The sequence below is a fragment of the Corticium candelabrum genome, chromosome 20 (genome assembly GCF_963422355.1).
Source record: "Corticium candelabrum chromosome 20, ooCorCand1.1, whole genome shotgun sequence".
Lineage (NCBI taxonomy): Eukaryota > Metazoa > Porifera > Homoscleromorpha > Homosclerophorida > Plakinidae > Corticium > Corticium candelabrum.
The window spans coordinates 6,036,246-6,056,058 of record NC_085104.1 but is presented as its reverse complement, the minus strand read 5'-3'; the positions used below and the strand labels follow the sequence as shown (position 1 = coordinate 6,056,058).

At 40.6% G+C, this 19,813-nt stretch overlaps 2 protein-coding genes and 1 long non-coding RNA gene across 3 annotated transcripts; 2 read left to right on the top strand and 1 right to left on the bottom strand.

Annotated features, from left to right (window-relative positions):
• Positions 1–2: 2 nt before the first annotated feature.
• LOC134195600 (uncharacterized) lies at positions 3–1,244 on the top strand. The gene is made up of 3 exons (XR_009972395.1): positions 3–155; positions 228–759; positions 905–1,244. It is a non-coding gene; the product is annotated as an uncharacterized LOC134195600 (long non-coding RNA).
• Positions 1,245–10,474: 9,230 nt separating this feature from the next.
• On the bottom strand, positions 10,475–13,377 carry LOC134195599 (putative peptidyl-tRNA hydrolase PTRHD1). The gene is made up of 2 exons (XM_062664649.1): positions 13,195–13,377; positions 10,475–10,801 (listed from the first exon to the last, which is right to left on the bottom strand). The coding sequence occupies exons 1-2, from the start codon at positions 13,375–13,377 to the stop codon at positions 10,631–10,633; spliced, it is 354 nt and encodes a 117-aa protein (XP_062520633.1). The 3' UTR covers positions 10,475–10,630.
• Positions 13,378–17,624: 4,247 nt separating this feature from the next.
• Positions 17,625–19,799, top strand: LOC134195815 (uncharacterized). Its single transcript, XM_062664899.1, has one exon. It carries the CDS (start codon positions 18,068–18,070, stop codon positions 19,658–19,660), a length of 1,593 nt encoding a protein of 530 aa, XP_062520883.1. The 5' UTR covers positions 17,625–18,067; the 3' UTR covers positions 19,661–19,799.
• Positions 19,800–19,813: the final 14 nt, after the last annotated feature.

Sequence of the window (19,813 nt, the reverse complement as noted above, 5' to 3'; positions counted from 1 at the left end):
TTAACATCTGGGGTTTAAATTTTCATAATCTTAGACACCTTTCACAACAGGTGAGAAATTGGGGGCCTCTTTGGACTCATTCTTGCTTCTCGTTTGAAGACATGAATGGATGTATCAAAAAGTTGTCCCATGGCACGGGCAATGTCTTCTGCCAGGTATAATGTGAAAGAATGCTTGCAATTGTTTGTTCTGTTTTATTTGAAAAGATGATTTTATTATTGAAACAGATTGCACGGATGTTGTCCTATGCAAAAGCAAGTGAAATGAGTTTCAGTCCAAAACATCTACCTCCGGCAAATCTGCCACCAGAAGTTTACCATTCTCTTCAGAGTACTCAACGTGAGAACTTATATTAACTTAACTTAGGCTTCGTGGTTTTGATCTACAAGCTTGCGTACGATATTTCAATCAGGTTTAGAACGCTCGGACCTGTTACAGAAATTGACAAAGAAGACACAGTGCTAGCTTTAGCTAGAGAGTTAGGCGTTTCACGGGAAAATCTACGTGAGTGTTCTACGATTCAACGCCGGAATACCGTCTTCTTTGCTAGAACTTACCAAGCTTTTCAGCGAAGGGACCCGACCGTTGTTTCTCTTGAAACAAATATGTGCGCCATAGTGCAGAGGTGGCTTGTTGATGTCAGCAAAACAAGCTGTACGCAGTTGTAGAGATGCTGACAATTGTGAAGAGAGAGCTTCCCCAAGAGGACAGATATCCGATGCTGTTAGCTGTCTGCAAAAATAGCAAAGCCAGTCAGAGGTGACACAATATGTGTTTTACGTTCGTGCATGCATATGCTCAAGTGTACATTATCAGCATGCATGTGTACGTGATTAAATGAGAATGTCTGTAATGAGACTACCAATTATGTAAGACTTACTTGTTTCGTTTTCTCTATGCCTAGAATTGTCAGTCTAGAAAATGTTCACGACAAAATCGTCTTTATCAAGACAAGCAGACATTGCCCCCACAACTTCGTAATAGGGAGACCAAACTCCTACGAAACTTTTTGAATATATTACAGGGATCGAGTCACGGGAGCGATGGCCAAATTACACGAAACGACAGGGAGTCACACGGAATCACAAATAATTATAACGAGTTTGTTAATATGACTTGGATGCATGTTACAATAATAATGGGAATCACGCAGACTACTCTACATGTACGAGAGATTACGCTGATGATATTGTTTGTTTGTGTTTTATAATAATATATGATGTCGGAAGATGATAATGATGATGATAATGATAATCATAATGATGCCATAAAGTAGGATATGAGTAAAATTCTTTAAATTTGTGTATCATATAATTATTACATATTGCTATGGAAGAGCATACAATATGTGGCTTGAGCAAAACTATCATGATTTCTATCTTGCCATGAAAGCATAGAAAGTAAGGTTGGCATCATACCCTGTTTACCATAAATTTTACCTTGCCATGAAAGCATGGAATCTAGGGTGACCATGAATGCCCAGTTCTTACCATGCCTTGAAAGCACGGTAATCATGGTTTACCTTGCTTTTCCTTGCAATTCCCATGTTCTCAAAGCACGGTAACCATGGTGTAACCTTGAATTCCCTGCTATTTCCTTACTACACCTGACACGGGCTGATGTCGACGTCGGCTCATTGATGTCGACGTCGGCTCATTGATGTCGACGTCGGCTCATTGCTGTCGATTCGTCGGCTCATTGATGTCGATTCGTCGGCTCATTGATGTCGATTCGTCGGCTCATTGATGTCGATTCGTCGGCTCATTGATGTCGATTCGTCGGCTCATTGATGTCGACGTCGGCTGATTGATGTCGACGTCGGCTGATTGATGTCGATTCGTCGGCTCGTTGATGTCGTTTCGTCGGCTCGTTGATGTCGATTCGTCGGCTCGTTGATGTCGATTCGTCGGCTCGTTGATGTCGATTCGTCGGCTCGTTGATGTCGTTTCGTCGGCTCATTGATGTCAGCGGATGGCCTAAGGGTGCCTGACCATTTCGTCCATTCCATTTTCAATTCCCAGCAACAATTGAATGAATATTGAATTAGAAATTGAAAATAGCCTAGAAGTTGCTTGTAATCTCAATATTCAATTCTTTTAAAATTAAAATTGACTGATTGACAAACTATAATTATTTGCGGATTAAAATAAATATTGAAAACACACTTAATTTCTAACCAATTTTCTTTTTCAATGCAATGGAATATTGAAATTGCAAGCACGTTAGTTTAATTTTCAATGTTAAATTCAATATTCAATTTAATTTAAAAATTAAATTTTAAATTTTGAATTTGCATGGCCAATTCGTCCATTCCATTTTAATTTGTGAGACAAATTGAAAATTGAATGTCAAATTAAAAATTGACTGGCGTTGCTTGCTCTTACAATATTCCATTGCATTGAAAATAGAAATTGATTAAAGACCAATTGTCATTTCAATATTTATTTAAAATAGATTCAATCTTTTCATCCGTCCAATCTTCGTAAATTATTATGAATATCAAAGTATAGCCTCTGATGCAATTTTCTTTCTCCGTACTAAATGTAAATAGAAAGTTACCCGCAGTTGCTAGCGCGAGCCATATCTCTTAAACGGCATAATGACACCGCGCGGGCGGTCGCCTGTGACTTCAATATTCAATTCTATTGAAAGACGAAAGTTGTGTATAACTTAGCCACGCCCAGCCACGCCTCTGGCACGCATGCAATGTAATGCAAATTAGGAGATGGACGAGAAAGCTACGCGACCGACCTCTCACAACAAATCGGTAAGCACTTGCAACTGGCTCTCGTCAACCATCACGCCCAAGCATGAGACATTCCTTGCCGTGACAAGGGAAGCCCGTTGCATGGAGGCACGCTTACGGTCTAGAGTTAACGAGATCAGGGTCTAGCCTGCACTGGGAAGTTGACGCCTAGTCGATTTGGAAACACTCCACGCAACTATCTAGAACCAACATTGCGTCAATCATTATAGACCGATTTGTTGTCTCGTCCATCATCTCTTAATTAATTGCATTACATTGCATGCGTGCCAGAGGCGTGGCTGGGCGTGGCTAAGTTATACACAACTTTCGTCTTTCAATAGAATTGAATATTGAAGTCACAGGCGACCGCCCGCTCGGTGTCATTATGCCGTTTAAGAGATATGGCTCGCGCTAGCAACTGCGGGTAACTTTCTATTTACATTTAGTACGGAGAAAGAAAATTGCATCAGAGGCTATACTTTGATATTCATAATAATTTACGAAGATTGGACGGATGAAAAGATTGAATCTATTTGCAAAGTAAATGAATATTAAAATAACAATTAGTCTTTAATCAATTTCTATTTTCAATGCAATGGAATATTGTAAGAGCAAGCAACACCAGTCAATTTTTAATTTGACATTCAATTTTCAATTTGTCTCAAAAATTAAAAATGGAATGGACAAATTGGCCATGCAAATTCAAAATTTAAAATTTAATTTTTAAATTAAATTGAATATTGAATTTAACATTGAAAATTAAACTAACGTGCTTGCAATTTCAATATTCCATTGCATTGAAAAGGAAAATTGGTTAGAAGTTAAGTATGTTTTCAATATTTATTTTAATCCGCAAATAATTATAGTTTGTCAATCAGTCAATTTAATTTTTAATAGAATTGAATATTGAGATTACAAGCAACTTCTAGGCTATTTTCAATTTCTAATTCAATATTCATTCAATTGTTGCTGGGAATTGAAAATTAAATGGACGAAATGGTCAGGCACCCTTAGGCCATCCGCTGACATCAACGAGCCGACGAAACGACATCAATGAGCCGACGAATCGACATCAACGAGCCGACGAATCGACATCAATGAGCAGACGAATCGACATCAACGAGCCGACGAAACGACTTTTGACACACATGGCGCGCCATACCTACAGTTGATGCATCTGTAGTCAAAACAAATGGTTTATCTGCCACAGGATGAGTCGAGATCGGTGCTGTAGACAGTTTTCGCTTCAAAGTATTAAATGCATCTTGACAATGAGTTGACCACTGAAATTTCTGTTCTCCAGCTAACATAGATGTCAACGGTGCTGCAATTGTAGCATACCGTGGAATAAATCGAGGATACAAACCAGTGATGCCCAAGAAAACCTTCACCTCCTTGACAGTAGTGCATGGGTGTAGGTATTCATTCAATAGCAGCAACCTTCTCTAGATCAGGATTAATTCCTTCTGCACTAATACGAAATCCATAGAATATTGCCTGAGTTGTAACAAATTGACATTTCTTCGCATTAAGTCGAAGTCCGTGTTTGTGAAGAGTTGTAAATGCTTGTTCCAACCGATCCAAATGTAATTGAAATGTATCTGAGACTATACAGAGATCATCCATATAGAGGACTAGCTGAATAAGTGTTAAATGTCCCAGAACTAGTGACATCATTCGACAAAACGTTGCTGGAGCTCCCTTCAACCCAAAGAGCATTCTGTTGAATTCATACAAACCTGAAGGTGTCCGGAACGCTGTCTTTTTCTTATCCTTTTCCACGATTGGCACTTGAAGATATCCTCTTGCCAAGTCCAAGATGCTAAAAAAAATTTGCTCCTGATGGTGACTCAATAATCATCTCTTGAAGATTTCCAGTTGGTATTGCTGTGTCTTTAGTTTTGCCATTTAACTGTCTGTAGTCTACGCATAAACGAAGACTCCCATCACTCTTTCTAAGTGGACATATAGGTACCGCATATCCAGAAGTAGATGGTCGAATTATCCCATCTCGCCGTAATCGTCTCACCTCATCTTCAATCTCAGCTTTTCATCTTGTAGGTAGACGTCGAGGGCGGCAAGCTATTGGAGTTTTGGTAGTAAGGGGAATCGTATGTTCAACATCCACTGAATACCCTTCATTGCCTGGATAAGCGAACAAGTCCCGATGACGTTTAGAAGATTCTCCAATTGTTGTTTCTCATCAGAGCTCAATGACTCACCCAGATCTATGTCAAACATTGGGTTGTAAATATCGATACTCTTTCCAACTGGTCTTCGATCCACCTCATCCATGGCCAACGCAGTTACTTCAGTAAATTCCGCCAAACTCTGTCCTTTATGTATTACTATAGGTTCTGTGCAGACATTCATAACTCTCACCGGAACATCTCTCCCTTTTCCTCCAACACAATAGGTACCACATCCCAAAAGTCCTGAACGGTCAGATAACTCATCCACTACTTCCACAATTCCTGTCCATTCACTAGTAACATTGGAGTGTATATTTCCCCAAATGGTGGTTTCCTGCCCAGGTCTGACCAGTACACTGCTTGGCGAATACACCCGACCAAACTTCAATAAACGCACTTCAGACCTTGTTGGTTCTGATTTGACTGGTTGAAATGTTGTCACTTCTTTCCCTTTCAAGAACAACTTTCTATTAGCAACATCTATCTGGACCTCAAGGGTCGACAGAACATCAGTGCCCAAAACCCCACAGTCGATTCCTTTCACAACGTAACATGGACTGTATACCTTTTGAGATCCCAACTGAAACGACGTAACTACAGTTCCCTCACACTGTAAGGTAGTACCATCAACCATTATTGGTTGTCGAACAATATTCCTTCTAACTGTCATGTGGTTCATCTGAACAACATATCAAGTGGTATCAAGTTGATGTCTGCTCCTGTATCCACCAAAAAAGAAAGAGGTTGCTGCTCAATATTAGCGGTAACCATAATTAGACCGTGAAGAGTTGTGGCTAAATTAGTGATCTGACCTCCTCTCTTTGACGCAGGAGATGCAGCGGTACAGTTTCGGGCAACATGCCCCAGTCTCAAACATCGATGACAATCGTGAAAATGAGGATAACTAGACTGGAGGTGGTTAACATCACCACAAATATAACATCTCTTACCAAGCATTGGGTCTCGAGGTTGCTGATACTTCCTTCTAGGTGTCCACCTCCGACCGCGACCACGCATCGACTGCACTGTCGCTTGGGTGTCTAAACTGTCGTTGCCAAAAGTGGTAACTGTCTGACGAGTAGATGACATATCGTTGTAGATTTCCATGTCACATCTGGAAACTTGATTGACTGCTGAAGCCGGTAAACTGCTTTGATTGACTGGACTTGCATTTGCCGCTGCCGGTCTGACTGAGGAAATTCCGGCTAATCGAATTTGTTTGACTTCCTCAGCTAATTCTTTGACAACTTTAGCGTTAGTAGTCTTATCTCTTCTCAACAGAATTTGGAATTCTCTCGGTAGACCATCTAGAAAGGCGTCTCTGGCCAAAGTAATCGCGGACCCAGTATCAAACCCCGGATACGCTAGCCGTACTAACCTGTCAATGTCGTGCGCGAACGCCGCTGGAGGTTCTTCAAACTGTTTCCATTTTCTGCCACGCAACTCCTCCACCGCGAGCCGCCTATCTATTGCCCCACCAAGGAACTCCTTTTTTAGTGAAACCACGATAACATCAAAACATTGCTTTTCCTCACTGTCCAGACGTCGATAGTTTTCAAAGGCCGCCCCTTCTAATCGGGATGCTAGGGCGAGTGCCTTCTTTTCTCCCTCAAAACCGTTGAGTGCTGCCCAGACAGTAATACGGTCTAGAAAGGAAAGTAAATTTCCAGTTCCATCGAAAACCTGAGGCGCATCACGTTGCATTCTAAAATCCCACTCCTGTCACCAATGTGGTGCACGGCGATTGCAGGTAAAAAGACTGATGTATTATAAGTAAGCGATGTGTTATATAACCACTGATATGCTAACGTGCGCTAACACGTAACACTATTATATTACTACATTACATTAAAATGCGGTTAAATATCTTGAAAACGACAGATGGAAAACCTTACAAGTTCAACTACGCTTGACTACTTCTGAATTGATCTCAGCTTGTCTTCAGAAGGAGAAAATCGCTCGTCAATTTCGGAGTTTTCGCTGGATTTTGTCTTCTTTCTTCTTCCTCTTCTTCTTCTTCTTCTTCTTCTTCTCCTTCGTCACGCATAACTCCTTGACTACGGCATATCTAAAGCTAAAACTTTGGGAAACGACGTAGAATAAGCCGACCTGTATTCTTTTGATGATAGAAAAAAGAAACATCTAAGAAAAAAGATTTCTAGAATGGATTTGAACCTGCTACCCTACTTACGTTCAACCGCAATTGTTGTAAGCCATTGTTAACAAACAATAGCCAGGCAGCCAATCACAAGCTCTTGCTACGCTACAAGAAGCAGTTTAGGGTACACGTGTACAAACAAGACGACAAGAATTTTTGACACGTTTCGTGGTTGAAAAACCCTAATATCCTACAGTTAGGCAAAGAATCACGCTCTTGAATCGCACGAGCAACCGCAAAAAGTGCGCGTAATTATACAATTAGTTAGAAGTGATGGTGAACGTCATCGCAATCGCAGACGCGATATACCTCTTCTTGCCGTTTAAACGCACTTGGAATACCAACGCCTTCAAGCATTTGAATTATGGCAAAAGCAAATTAATTCGGCTCGCTTCCATCACGAAATGTCGACTTTGCAGCGCTCGGAATGTGACGTTTGTTACGAGCTTAGAGGTGTGGCCTACGATAATCGTCTAGTGCTACCGTATTATATTTAAGACCAAACTCCCGCAAATCGAAGACCTTGTACTGTGTACAAGCCGGTTGCGTGTAGAAGTCGAGCTTTTGTTCAAGACGCTCGGCACGCGCGTACAGCACACGTTCGGTCATGTGCACGTGTGCACATGTCGGCGTGTGTGTGTAGCGTTCAATGACACCTGGCCAACAATATGATGACGAAGAAAAAGTTGACGCTGCTGAAACTGGCATCTCGATTCTCATAATAGTGACATGTCTATCCAACTTAACGAATCTTGCGTTTTCAGTGGTCTAACTCATCAACGTTCTGTAACGTGATGCATGACCATCAATGGGAATGCGAGCTTGTTTTATTGCCCACACCAAGAACTTTAGTTGTTTACTTTAACCGCTAATACTCATACCTCACTGGACACAAACTTTAAAAATATGCAAGCATGCATCTAGAAATTGTTGTAAACAACCAGGAGATCTAACAGCTAATCATCTGCATAAATTCCTTCTCCAATCTTGACCTTTTGCACGAGATTGAAATATTTTGCAGTACACACACACACACACACACACACACACACACACACACACACACACACACACACACACACACACACACACACACACACACACACACACACACACTTTATCAGCGCAATAGGCCCAGCTATTACTAAGGTCTATATGTCAAACACTTGGTCGAGGGAAAAGAAATCGTACTGTATTTATCTCTCCATTTATTTACTATGCTAAGTAGCTTGTCCTTGATAATGGCTGCTTACCCCTTTGAAGGCAAGTAGACTGTTGAATAACCCATTGAGAGTAGAATTGAGTAAATGGCATGTTCAGGACAGCTGGTGCCAGTGCTGAAGCTTCTCTCAAGGTGTCCTCTGCATTTCCCCATCTTCCATATACTATAAGCTACTATGGCACTCACTCACTCACTCAGTCGCTCACTCATTCACTCTCTCTCTCTCTCTCTCTCTCTCACACACACACACACACACACACACACACACACACACACCTACATGCACGTATGGTCGTAGCTTTGAAGTGAGTAGAACACAGTTTCACACTTACTAGTGGTATTATTGCAACTAAATGTAATGTCCGATTCAAACCACCAATACACAAACACTGCATAGCTCTTAGTATATTTTGCAAGTACACTGTAAACCTAAGATCCACAGGCTCGAGATATGAGGCTATACATGTAGACCAAGTATGATCTAGAAAATGTGTAACTTTGTTAGGCTATAAAATCTTTGTTTAACTTAATTAATGGAGTTAGGCTGTGCTTTCACACTCTTAAAAACTTACCAAACTAGAAATTTAAAAACTATTTCTCTGAAAAAAGAAATAGATGTAGGGATTGTATAAAAAGTAATAGAAACATGATTTAGATAATATGCACCAAAGCCAGACATCATTAGTGAATCCTTCCAACCACATTCCCTACATTTTACTTTTAGTGGGTTGGAAGGATTCACTAATGATGTCTGGCTTTGGTTCATATTATCTAAATCTTGTTTATATTACTTTTTATACAATCCCTACATCTATTTCTTTTTTCAGAGAAATAGTTTTTAATTTCTAGTTAACATTAAATCAACTATACTACACCAGTCACACCATGTAAGATATCCTTTCACTGGCTCTACCTGCATGGTGTCAAAGACATATTGTACAGATAACTGAGTATTAGTGATAACGTTTGCCTTCAAAGCAAACTTGTCACACTTGTGTGTGTAATCAGTGAAATAGCCATATTGCAAATAGTGCAATGAATTTTCATATCAAAGCATCATAGTTTAACTTCATGAAAATTCAGGTTGTAATTGTCTGTGGGCACTGATGGGCATGCAATAAGCCTCTACATGCACAAGCAATATACCATGGTTGCAACAAGCCTTCCCCTGAATTAGGACTTGACTGACTGAATTTGTTTCAGTGAAACAGGGTTAGTAAAATTACAAAATTTTGTAATTTTAAGGTTTTAATTTACAAATCACAAAAAACTTGTAATTTTAACAAAATTACCTCATTTTCCATCATGTGATGAGATATATACTGTTACTGTTTCAGGTGTGGGGCTTGCTGGTATGATGGTCAGTATGGGCAATACTGTATTGAGTGTGGAGCCAGTCCAATGATCAAACTGTGCCCGATCTGTAACGATCGGTGCGGTCAGGTGTGGAAGAGAGATGTACAAACGGTAAAGTAAACACATGTAATGCCTGCTGCCCACTTTCATTCAAAAGATCCTATTAAAAACGGATAAATATTACTTTCTTTCTGCTTAATCGTTTTATATGGATGTCACATTGTGTGTATGTTATGTTGGTATGTTGTTCATTCCTAGAGCCATCAGTTTCACAAAGCTCATTGGAATGGTGAATGCTGTCTATCTCACAATGACCAGGTAGCTCTTATGATTCACAATACGGAACCCACAGAGGACAGCTTTCTTCAAGCAATAGCCGATTTATGAACTACATCGATCACAGTTTTCTACAACAGTTAATAAATTAACACGTGTACACGTGGCATCCACAAACAACACAGTGATACAGCAATAGAACTATTTTCTAATATTAACTTGTTGCTATATTAAAATTCTGTGCGACAATAGTGTGTATTTGTGTATTCTATTTCTTAATTAATTCACAAGATTTCTTAATACTACTCCATCACAGGTATCACAACATCCAGCAAGCCAGTCGGCCTTAATTAAGACGGACAGTCATTCAAAATGTAAAGCTTACAGCCGTTAGACTCGTACCCAGTCCTCTTTTTGTGCACCCGTATATTCACGTGCTCGACCACATGCCAGAGTTACCCTCTAGTGAGAAGGGATAGCTAATAGCTGCCTCTTCTCGCTAGAGTGTAACACCAGCACGTGGTCAAGCACGTGAACGTATGGGAGTGCAGAAAGAAGCTGAGTCTCTACGGCTGCATGGGCAAATGGCTTGCCGAAACTCAACAATTTAGTGAGTTGCAAAAGTTAGAGGTAGATCAACGGTACACATATACGTATTGTGTAATGCAGTTGACATGGGTCTATTTAAAAAGCTTAAAATGCTTAAAGAAACTCTGTATTGCAGTCTTGTGATATGGCTTCGTAGCAAGACATGTTGGGTAGTTCTCGGGCTGTTCTATCCAGAGCTTGTGCTGTATGTTGTTCTTTATCAGTACCTCCACCAACTGTCTCAGACTGACCTCATCTGGAGCCTGCAAACAAATCAACATAAGAGTGTCTTAACTAGTTCTGCACTAAACATCTCTGGTACAAGGAAGGGTGTCAGTGTCTAGGATATATGCTAGACCCGGTTCCACTTATGGAGTCTATAAGAATATTTGGGATGGTTGCAATCTCTGCTAATTATTGATTTACTTTTATTATTCCTTATACTGTCAACTGTATATATTAGTTAGACTTCTTGACATGATAAGCGTCACAAATGCGGTTACCGCAAACTGACTGCAACATTCTCATATTATATAGCACAACACAATCGTGACACTGTGCAGACCACCTACTGTTACAGAAATGCATTATGACTCTCTTAAATTGTTTTCAAATACACTGCCAAAATGCTTAACATTTCTGGCCATGCAACTCAATGCATATAGTACATCACATTCATACATGGTGTTTGAAACACTCTGTTTCTTTCAATTTGATACCATAAACAGGGAAAGCACTACTCTTGACAGCTTGTGTTGCCTGACTGTTTGTATTCAAGCTTTCAGTAAAACTGACAATCAAAGTTGGAAAGTGACCGGTGCTAAACCTACTGTGTGTGTGTGTGTGTGTGTGTGTGTGTGTGTGTGTGTGTGTGTGTGTGTGTGTGTGTGTGTGTGTGTGTGTGTGTGTGTGTGTGTGTGTGTTGGTTTGCAAAAGATGTTTACCGTACATAGATCAAGAAATACTCGAGACGTTTCAACCCGTAGGTCGTTATCAACCAAAAATGTCTACAACTACTGTAAAAGATTCTACAAATTGAAGTGTCTGATGTCCTAGTAAGATAGACCAATGATCTTTAACTATTCTTAATCTATCTTCCTGATTTAGCTTTCCTTTTCTCTGAATCCAAATAGCTTCCTTGACATACTCATCTAGTAAAGCACCTGCTTTCTGTTGTTAATGCTTTGCTGTTATTCCAGTGATTGTTTTCCCAACAGTGAGCAGCCACTGCATTGGTGTTAATGCACCCCGACGGATAACCAATTTGTGTTCATCTTGTCTCTGTTGTAAACATTTTTTTGGTTTCTCCCATATAGAACTCTATATATATCATGTATCCAATTCACCTGCAAAAAGGGTTCCTCTTCATGTTCAACTTTTGCAAAAGTAAAAAGCATGAACACCTTAATGTATAAAAATTCACAAAATGTTTTTAGCTAATAAATTAATGGATAAGATCTGAAGATGAAATAGGGAAACAACTTTCAACAAAAAAGTCCAGCTCAGTCCTATATGGCATAAGGAAAGAGGCCTGGCCAACTTGTGCCTAAGATCAATTTTCCAGCATCACAAATATGTTGCTTACCAATACAGTAGTAGTTGCATCTACATACATTTGCTTCCTTTCTACTAAGAAGTCAGACAGCAATTGATTAATTAATTACATTCCATCAACATGATTTAGTAAAGTCGTAGCCTAGCTGTTTTTTAAAATTCAAAATTATCACTATAATTAAACAAATTAACTAAACATAAATAAAAATAATATAAATAAAAAATAACTAAAAATAAATTGATAATGAAATATAAAACCCACCCTTTTGGCGCAAACTGCACCTGGCATTCCAAGGACAACAAACCCCTAGACTATACTCTGTAACTCGCAGAGCTGTCAAATCTCCTGCATCGAGCAGGAGACTCCTGCATTTGGGACCCTTCTCCCACCTACCCGCATTTGGCATCAAATCTCCCGCATTCTGACCATTGGTGGGCATGCCTGTTTTGTGCACCATACCATTAATACATACTTGATATCCAGATTTCAATGTCTATGTGCCAGCCCCTCTCTTCATTCGGCTCTTTCATACATACTTGGTCAGAATCAGAGTTTCTGGGTCACAATATGACATAAGGAGGAGTCGGTCAAGCAAAACTGTCCGAAAGTGGAGGAGCTGGCTATCCTAGACTACCAAGAGGAAGGCGACAAAACAAATAGAATCTAGAACATCCTAACTAGCCGCAATAATGTGTATGTATCTCGATCGCTCTTATGTTTAATTAATCTACACTTATATTTTAATTAATAACAGGCAGTAGTACATACAAGTTCTGTGTTTTACATTTGTTGCACTTTGCTTTTTAAGTGTACTGTAATTAATTAATTAATTAATGGTTTCTACTCTAACCAAGCATGCAAATATTTAAATTTTGATAATTGTATATTATTTATATATTATTTAACACTTATTACAATATAAAATTTATTGATATTAATGCTATTGTAGGCGTGTCATTTTTTTAACTACACTGTACACACTCCCGCATTTTTTCCTGTACATCTCACGCATTTTGATTCAGCAAGGTTGGCAAGTCTGAACTCGTCAACTCAAACTATAAATATTTATGCAGCTGCTAAACGTCTATACTGTACATGTACCTCTAGAACCACCTTGTGCATTCTATCCAAATCTGTCATATAAGCCTTCGTTTCAGCGTCATCACCGAAGAGATGAACAGCAGCCGTACAGGCATGACAAGCTTGAGCAATAACAGCTCCCACCGGCCAACCCAGCTTCTTCAGCAGGTCGCCGCGTACGACCACATACTGTACAACCGACATGTTGATTTCAATCGAGTAATGTATAAACTAGTTGTACGGTATCCGTAGGAGCCTCGCGTTTCAACTTTGTGAGTAACACGTCCAACGGAGTTTTCAGACCGTCTACTGAAACGCCGAGTCCTAGCTAGACCTAAATTTTGAAACCCTAGCTGTCATGGAAGTAAACATGCAAACTTCCTAGTAGTTTAGATTAAGTCTATAGACCTGGTTACTATCAACAGTGTTAGATGCAGCACAGTGTAGTAAAGGATTGATTGTAGTATGGGACGTGTGAATAGTTGACTGACTGTAGGTGGCATTCAGCTAATAATTAAAGGTGTTTCTTGGTTGTCAATTACACACAATCCCTAAAATACAGTGTTAGATGCAAACAGTGTATACGTAGTAAAGGATTGATCATACTGACGTGTGAATAGTTGACTGTAGGCATTCAACTCCTGAAGGTGTTTCTTGGTTGTCACGTACACACAGTCCCTAGCTACAATACAAAAGGATGGGGCGACGAAACTTCATGAAACATTTTCTTCGTGGTTTGGTCACTTGCACGAATCGTTCTTAGACTCATCTGTAGTCGGACACGGAAACAATTTTTAAGGTAGGTCCTATCATGAAACGTGGTCATGGGGAGGAGAAATTTGAGATTTGTACACACACACACACACACACACACACACACACACACACACACACACACACACACACACACACACACACACACACACACACACACACACACCACATATAGAGCCAAATATATATTTCAATACAACCAATCTACGATACAGGCAAATCCCATAAACTAAAATTACTGTCATTATTGTCTAACAACAATCTACTTAGAATCATGCGTGCATTATACGACCACAACTTAACTGACAATTGCTGCAGCAAATTATTTAAAGACTGACTAAAAGGAATAGAATTAACAGAAACAGTTTTAGATGCTATAGTCTTAATGTATTCAAGCTGACATCCGACCATGTCCCAAATGATTCAACTGCAAGTGGAAAGAAGAGAGCACCAGATGAAAACACTTGGGTTTCGTACTTCATACACTTTGAAATTTCTCCTTCTAAGGCCGCAAAACCGGCGTTGCTTGCTTAATGCGACACAAATCTTTGCTGAAACGAATTACGTAATTACACGCGGTTACATCGAAATAAGCCGGACGGCCAAACGAAACGTTTGGATGATAGACATCGCCAGGTCGACTACATAGTTCTCTGAAGATCTTTGTTCGCGTCGGGTTCCTTTATCGTGTACTAGCAAAGCTTGAAAAATGACATCTCTCAAAGCATCATGACATCTAGAACGTAAAGAAATCTTCCGGCAACCAAGAAGATGATCACCAAACTTATCCAATACTTGGCCACAAATGCAACGAACAGCATTTGGAGGTGAAGAAGACAGTGGAAGACCGAGCCAAAGGTGAACAGCAATCGTGAACTCATGATGACTCATGGCAAGCCCGAGATTGGGGTTGGGAATGGCTGTAAGCCATGCTCCGGCATGAGGCTCAGAAATAGTGTTCAACCTGGCTTTGTTTCTAATAGAACAAGAGTCCTTCAATAGATCAAAATCCCATTTGTCCACTTGACTCTGAAGAGAATGCTGAGAAGCAACGTTTATGTCAGTGTCTATCTGAACATTTTCATAAGTAGCAAAGAACGTTTCTTTATCCTGCTATTCACCATTCACTTTGAGAGATGAAATTTTGTCATTTGAGGAAACGCCAAGGAAACGCCATACCAACTTTCGAGTGGAATTACAACTACCAATAAAAGCTAAGCACGATCGAGGCTCTAGTAGCTAATCGTAAACCAAGACCACCATATTTCATTGGCAAGGATGCTTGCTTCCAAGCAACATCTGACAAAGAAGAATGAGATAGGAGTTCAAAGGCACGACGAAGGTGTTGATCAAAAGATGACAATTGACGAAGCGCTTTCCCTGGTGGCACAGTACGAAGGAGATGATTAATTTTGGAAAGAGATAACCAACTTCGAAGGAGTTGAAATTCAATTTGAGGATCATCAATATCCATGAGATGACTTCGTGCATTGATCACTTTTGAAATGCGTTTTTGGAAAGCTAATTCAAAAAATTCCTCGTTTCCATAAATGGAAGATCCCAGTAGTTCTATTCCTTCTTCTTGTTCTGTCACACGTTGAACTTCAGGTGGAAACTCTGGAAATGTTTGATCTCCAGTGGGCCAGAAAACTTCACATTTTTTTAAGTTCAAGCAAAGACCATATTTTGGACCCTTGGATAGCAGGGAATGCAACAGAGAGACAACTGAACTTCTTTCACCAATAAAAGTTCCATCGTCTAAATACCACAGTTGTAAACGAAGAGCAGCCACGTCTTTGGCAATAACATCCAAAAGGTCCGACAAGACCAAACTGAAAAGCAGAGGACCTAGGGGATCCCCTTGTTGAACTGCTGCCTTAGAAAGAAGACGGCGTTTACCAAAACGAAGTTCTCCTGCACATTGGTAAGACCAGACAGCCCATGAAAACAAATCAGGTAGGTCCTTATGTAGTCGATGAAGAAAAGCATTCCTATTACATTCGTTAAAAGCATTCGTTATGTTGACCTTCAAGCAACAAAGATTTTCTTCTGCAGAATGAGTATCAATGAAGGATCTGACTGTATGCACAGCAACTTCTAATCCTCCCCTAATCCCCACTCCGACTTGGCCATAAGGCAACAAGAGCTCTTCAAGACGAGGTCTAACAGATAGGCAACATAATCGACTTGCAAGACGCCTAATTGTTTCACCAACTGCAATGGGTCTAAACCCACCAGACTTCTTTTTCAAGGCAGTGAGAGGTGCACCACAAAGCCAAAGAGCAATGGTAGTGGGCAGTTTTCCTGCTATAAGATTATTAACGAAAAATGTAAGGCTATCCAGACATGATTGACCTGATGGGGCTATTGTGCCACAAATAGCATCCAACAAGTGTTGTGCACGAAGCTATGAAGCACCAGGGCTGGACCCTCTAGAAAAAGCTCTAATTAAGACATTCCAAACCCTGTTTACTTTCAATCACTAAAGGTGCAGGCATCTCCATATGCCCAGGAAGCAAATGGTCCGGGTGACGAGAAAGCAACTCTGCAAAAGCTGCGGAATTGCTGTAGCCTGCACATCCCTCTGAAGACAGAGAACGAACAGCATCACTATATCGACCTTCACGGGATAGTCTTATTGCACGTCGTGCATTTGAAGAACTAAGAGCCGAATCACTGCTAGTGTTGTTATTATAGCAACGAGCATCCAAATGAGCAGCCAACCACAATGATACCAAATCACCATTCTTCCACTGTTCGAGGCGAGACAAAATGGCATTCCTAACATTATGATGTCTTTTCTTCGATCCCACCACAAGAAGGAACGCGAAGCACAGACTTTGCAAAAGCAAAAAGTCTCATGAAACCCACAGCACCATGACTAACAGACAATTGACACTCCTGTGAAAGAACTTCTGCCAGTAATGGACGAACAGACTTGGGAACATGAACAACAGTGAATATTGGAAGAGACATTACTTCATTCATCACTGCATCAAAAACCTTCAAATCGATTTCAGAAGAGCTCAGGGTTGCAGCCACGAATAAACCATTCAAAACTATATCAGACTGTGATGAAGAGGAAGAACGGCTACATGTGTCTGTTGAAATTCCGGACTCCAATGAAGGATGTGGATGCGCACAGGCCTCGGAGTCACCATCACCACAATTGGAATCAATGACTTCCATGGATGAATTTAACCAAGAAGAAACAGCTGGATCCGCCATCAAACCACCGCACCGACAGTTACCTTGACCCTGAGAGCGACGACAAGACCTCCAATGCCGAGAGTACGCAAAACCACATTTGGAGCACAGAAAGCGACTATTTCGAGTCAGATAGGCAGCTGATGGAAAGACTCCTCTCGAAATGTGTTCTAGACTAACTTGCTGCCATTTAGCATTGTCGGATGAAAACTTCTTTGAGCAAACCGGGCAAGTAAGCGCCGAAGAACTATCATCGTCGTCATCTTCGTCATCTTCGCCATCCTCAGCACCAACGGTCAGCGTGTCGTTCCGTGAATTCATCACGAGAGCAGCCATATATATATATATATATATATATATATATATATATATATATATATATATTTATATTGATTGATTGTGGTAATGTCCCAAGTCTATGGAAGAGAGCCGTAATTAAACTGATTTCAAAGCCAGGAAAGAGTGTCTCATCCGGACCGTCATCTTTTCGTCCGATTGCCTTGACTTCAGTAGTGGGCAAAATCTTCACTTCTATTCTGAAAGATTATTTGTTTGATCATCTCATCAGCAACGGCTACTTGTCCACTTCCATTCAGAAAGGCTTTATCAATCATGTCAGTGGCTGCAAGGAGCACCAGTTTAAACTGGTATCTGCGATCAGAGATGCTAAAGTACACCAACGGTCTCAATTAGTCCTTGGCTTGATCTACGCAATGCTTTCGGCAGCGTTGATCACGAATTGATTCATTTTGCCTTACGTCATTACCACTGTGATGACACGCTTGTAAGGCTGGTTTCTAATCTATACCGAGGTCTTCGAGCTCTGATTTTGACAAGTTCTTGGTGCACTCGCGATTTTCATTACGGTGTGGGCGTATTTCAGGGCGATCCTCTGTCAGTGGGTATATTTGACATGGTTATGAATCTGTATACAAATGCAATTGAGCTCCTAGCATCTCGCTGTGCATATCAGTTTACATCTCTAGACCTCGGTTTGTTCAACTCGATATTTGCGGATGGTGCAGCAGCTGTTACACGTGGAATCAAGGAAGCCGAGCTCATATGTCAGAGAATTGACCAGTTTCTGGAATGGTCTGGTCTTCAAGCTAATGTCAGCAAATGTTCTTGCTTTGCTCGAAGGAGGCAACCCAGCCCAGCTATTTTTGATCCGCAGCTCACTCTTCAGTCTCAGCCCATCCCATTCTTAACTGACAAGAAGAGTTACAGATACTTGGGGTTACCGATTTCTGCTGACTTGCATTGTGATGTCGTCAAGTCAGAGTTGCTAGATTGTGTAAAGTACCTGTTTGCTCAAGTCGACAAAACGGCGTTGTCCCGCTTCAGCAAATGCCAACTTTATAAGAAGGCTGTGTTACCTCGACTAGCTCAGTTACTCCGCATTTCTAATCTGCCTCTTTCCTGGATTCGAAGTCATCTTGATACGGTGGTCACGAGATATCTGAAGAAATGGGTTGGACTTACTCACTGTGCCGCTGTATCCCGTTTGTTCTTGGACACCAATCGTGGTGGATTTCACCTTCCTCAACCTTCTGTTTTCTTCCAGAGTCTCCAGTCTTCTTGCCTTTTACGATTTACCAAGTCAGATGATATTTGTCTAAGAACTTTGGCTTTCGCAAAAATCAGTGACGAAGCACAGTCGTCATCCTCTCGATTCTTGCCTGGCGCCTTCTTGGCAGAGCACTCTCTTACATCTGGTTCTCTAAAAAATAGTCTGAAATTCATCAAGAAACAAACTTCTGAGATTAATTGTCAGAATCATTTTCGTCATTTATCGTCACTGTCAGTACCGGGTGCTACTGCAAGGTGTGAAGATTTAGAGGCTGCTCATTGGTCAATATCAGTGAAGCATCTGCCTGACAACCTGTTCAAGTGGGCATTTAATGCTATCCAAGAGACCCTTCCAACTGCTCTGAACCTCTGTTTGTGGAAGAAGTCGGAGTCCAACCAGTGTTCCCTCTGTCAACAACCGGAGTCCCTTTGTCATGTCCTTAACGCTTGCCCGGAATTGTTGAAACTGGGTCTTTACAAGGAGAGGCATGACAATGTTCTTGCACTTCTTTACGACTTTATCAAGTCTAACAGCTCTTCGGACTATCAAGTTCTTTGTGATCTGCCTTCTCTGCCCTATCAGTTTCCGAACGAAATAGCACTTACGACATTGCGTCCAGACCTAGTCGTTTACAGTTGCAAGTTGAAAAAGTCTTGGCTCCTTGAATTGTCGGTGTCGTTTGAGCCGGTGGCAGAAGATACTAAAGCTAGAAAACATCTACGGTATAAAGAGCTTGTGCAGGATGCCAAGTCCTCTTATCACACAGAATTGCTACAGCTAATTATTGGTTCAAGAGGTTTCATATTCTCCGAAACGAAACGATCACTGACCCGAGTGTGCAAGCCGTTCAAACGAGACATGGACATCCTTTTTGACAACATCATTCAGGCAGTTATCAGAAGTTCCTATCGGTGCTGGATTAACAGAAAAAACTAGTAGTTCAAGTGTTTGTCTTGTTTAACTGTTATTTTTGTTGCTTGAAATGTAATTTCTTCCCATTTTAGTTTCCTTTTAGTCTTATCGGGATCATCAGTGTTACAGGAGATGCCAATCCTGGAAAGACTCCGCCCGCATTATAAGACGCTTATT

Bases quoted from the DNA above. Each gene is read 5' to 3' on its own strand.
- LOC134195599 (XM_062664649.1), bottom strand. From the start codon at position 13,377: ATGTCGGTTGTACAGTATGTGGTCGTACGCGGCGACCTGCTGAAGAAG. The intron at 10,802-13,194 runs GTACATGTACAG...ATTTGTTTGCAG, and splicing joins TGCACAAGGTGGTTCTAGAG to GCTCCAGATGAGGTCAGTCT.
- LOC134195815 (XM_062664899.1), top strand. From the start codon at position 18,068: ATGGTTATGAATCTGTATACAAATGCAATTGAGCTCCTAGCATCTCGC.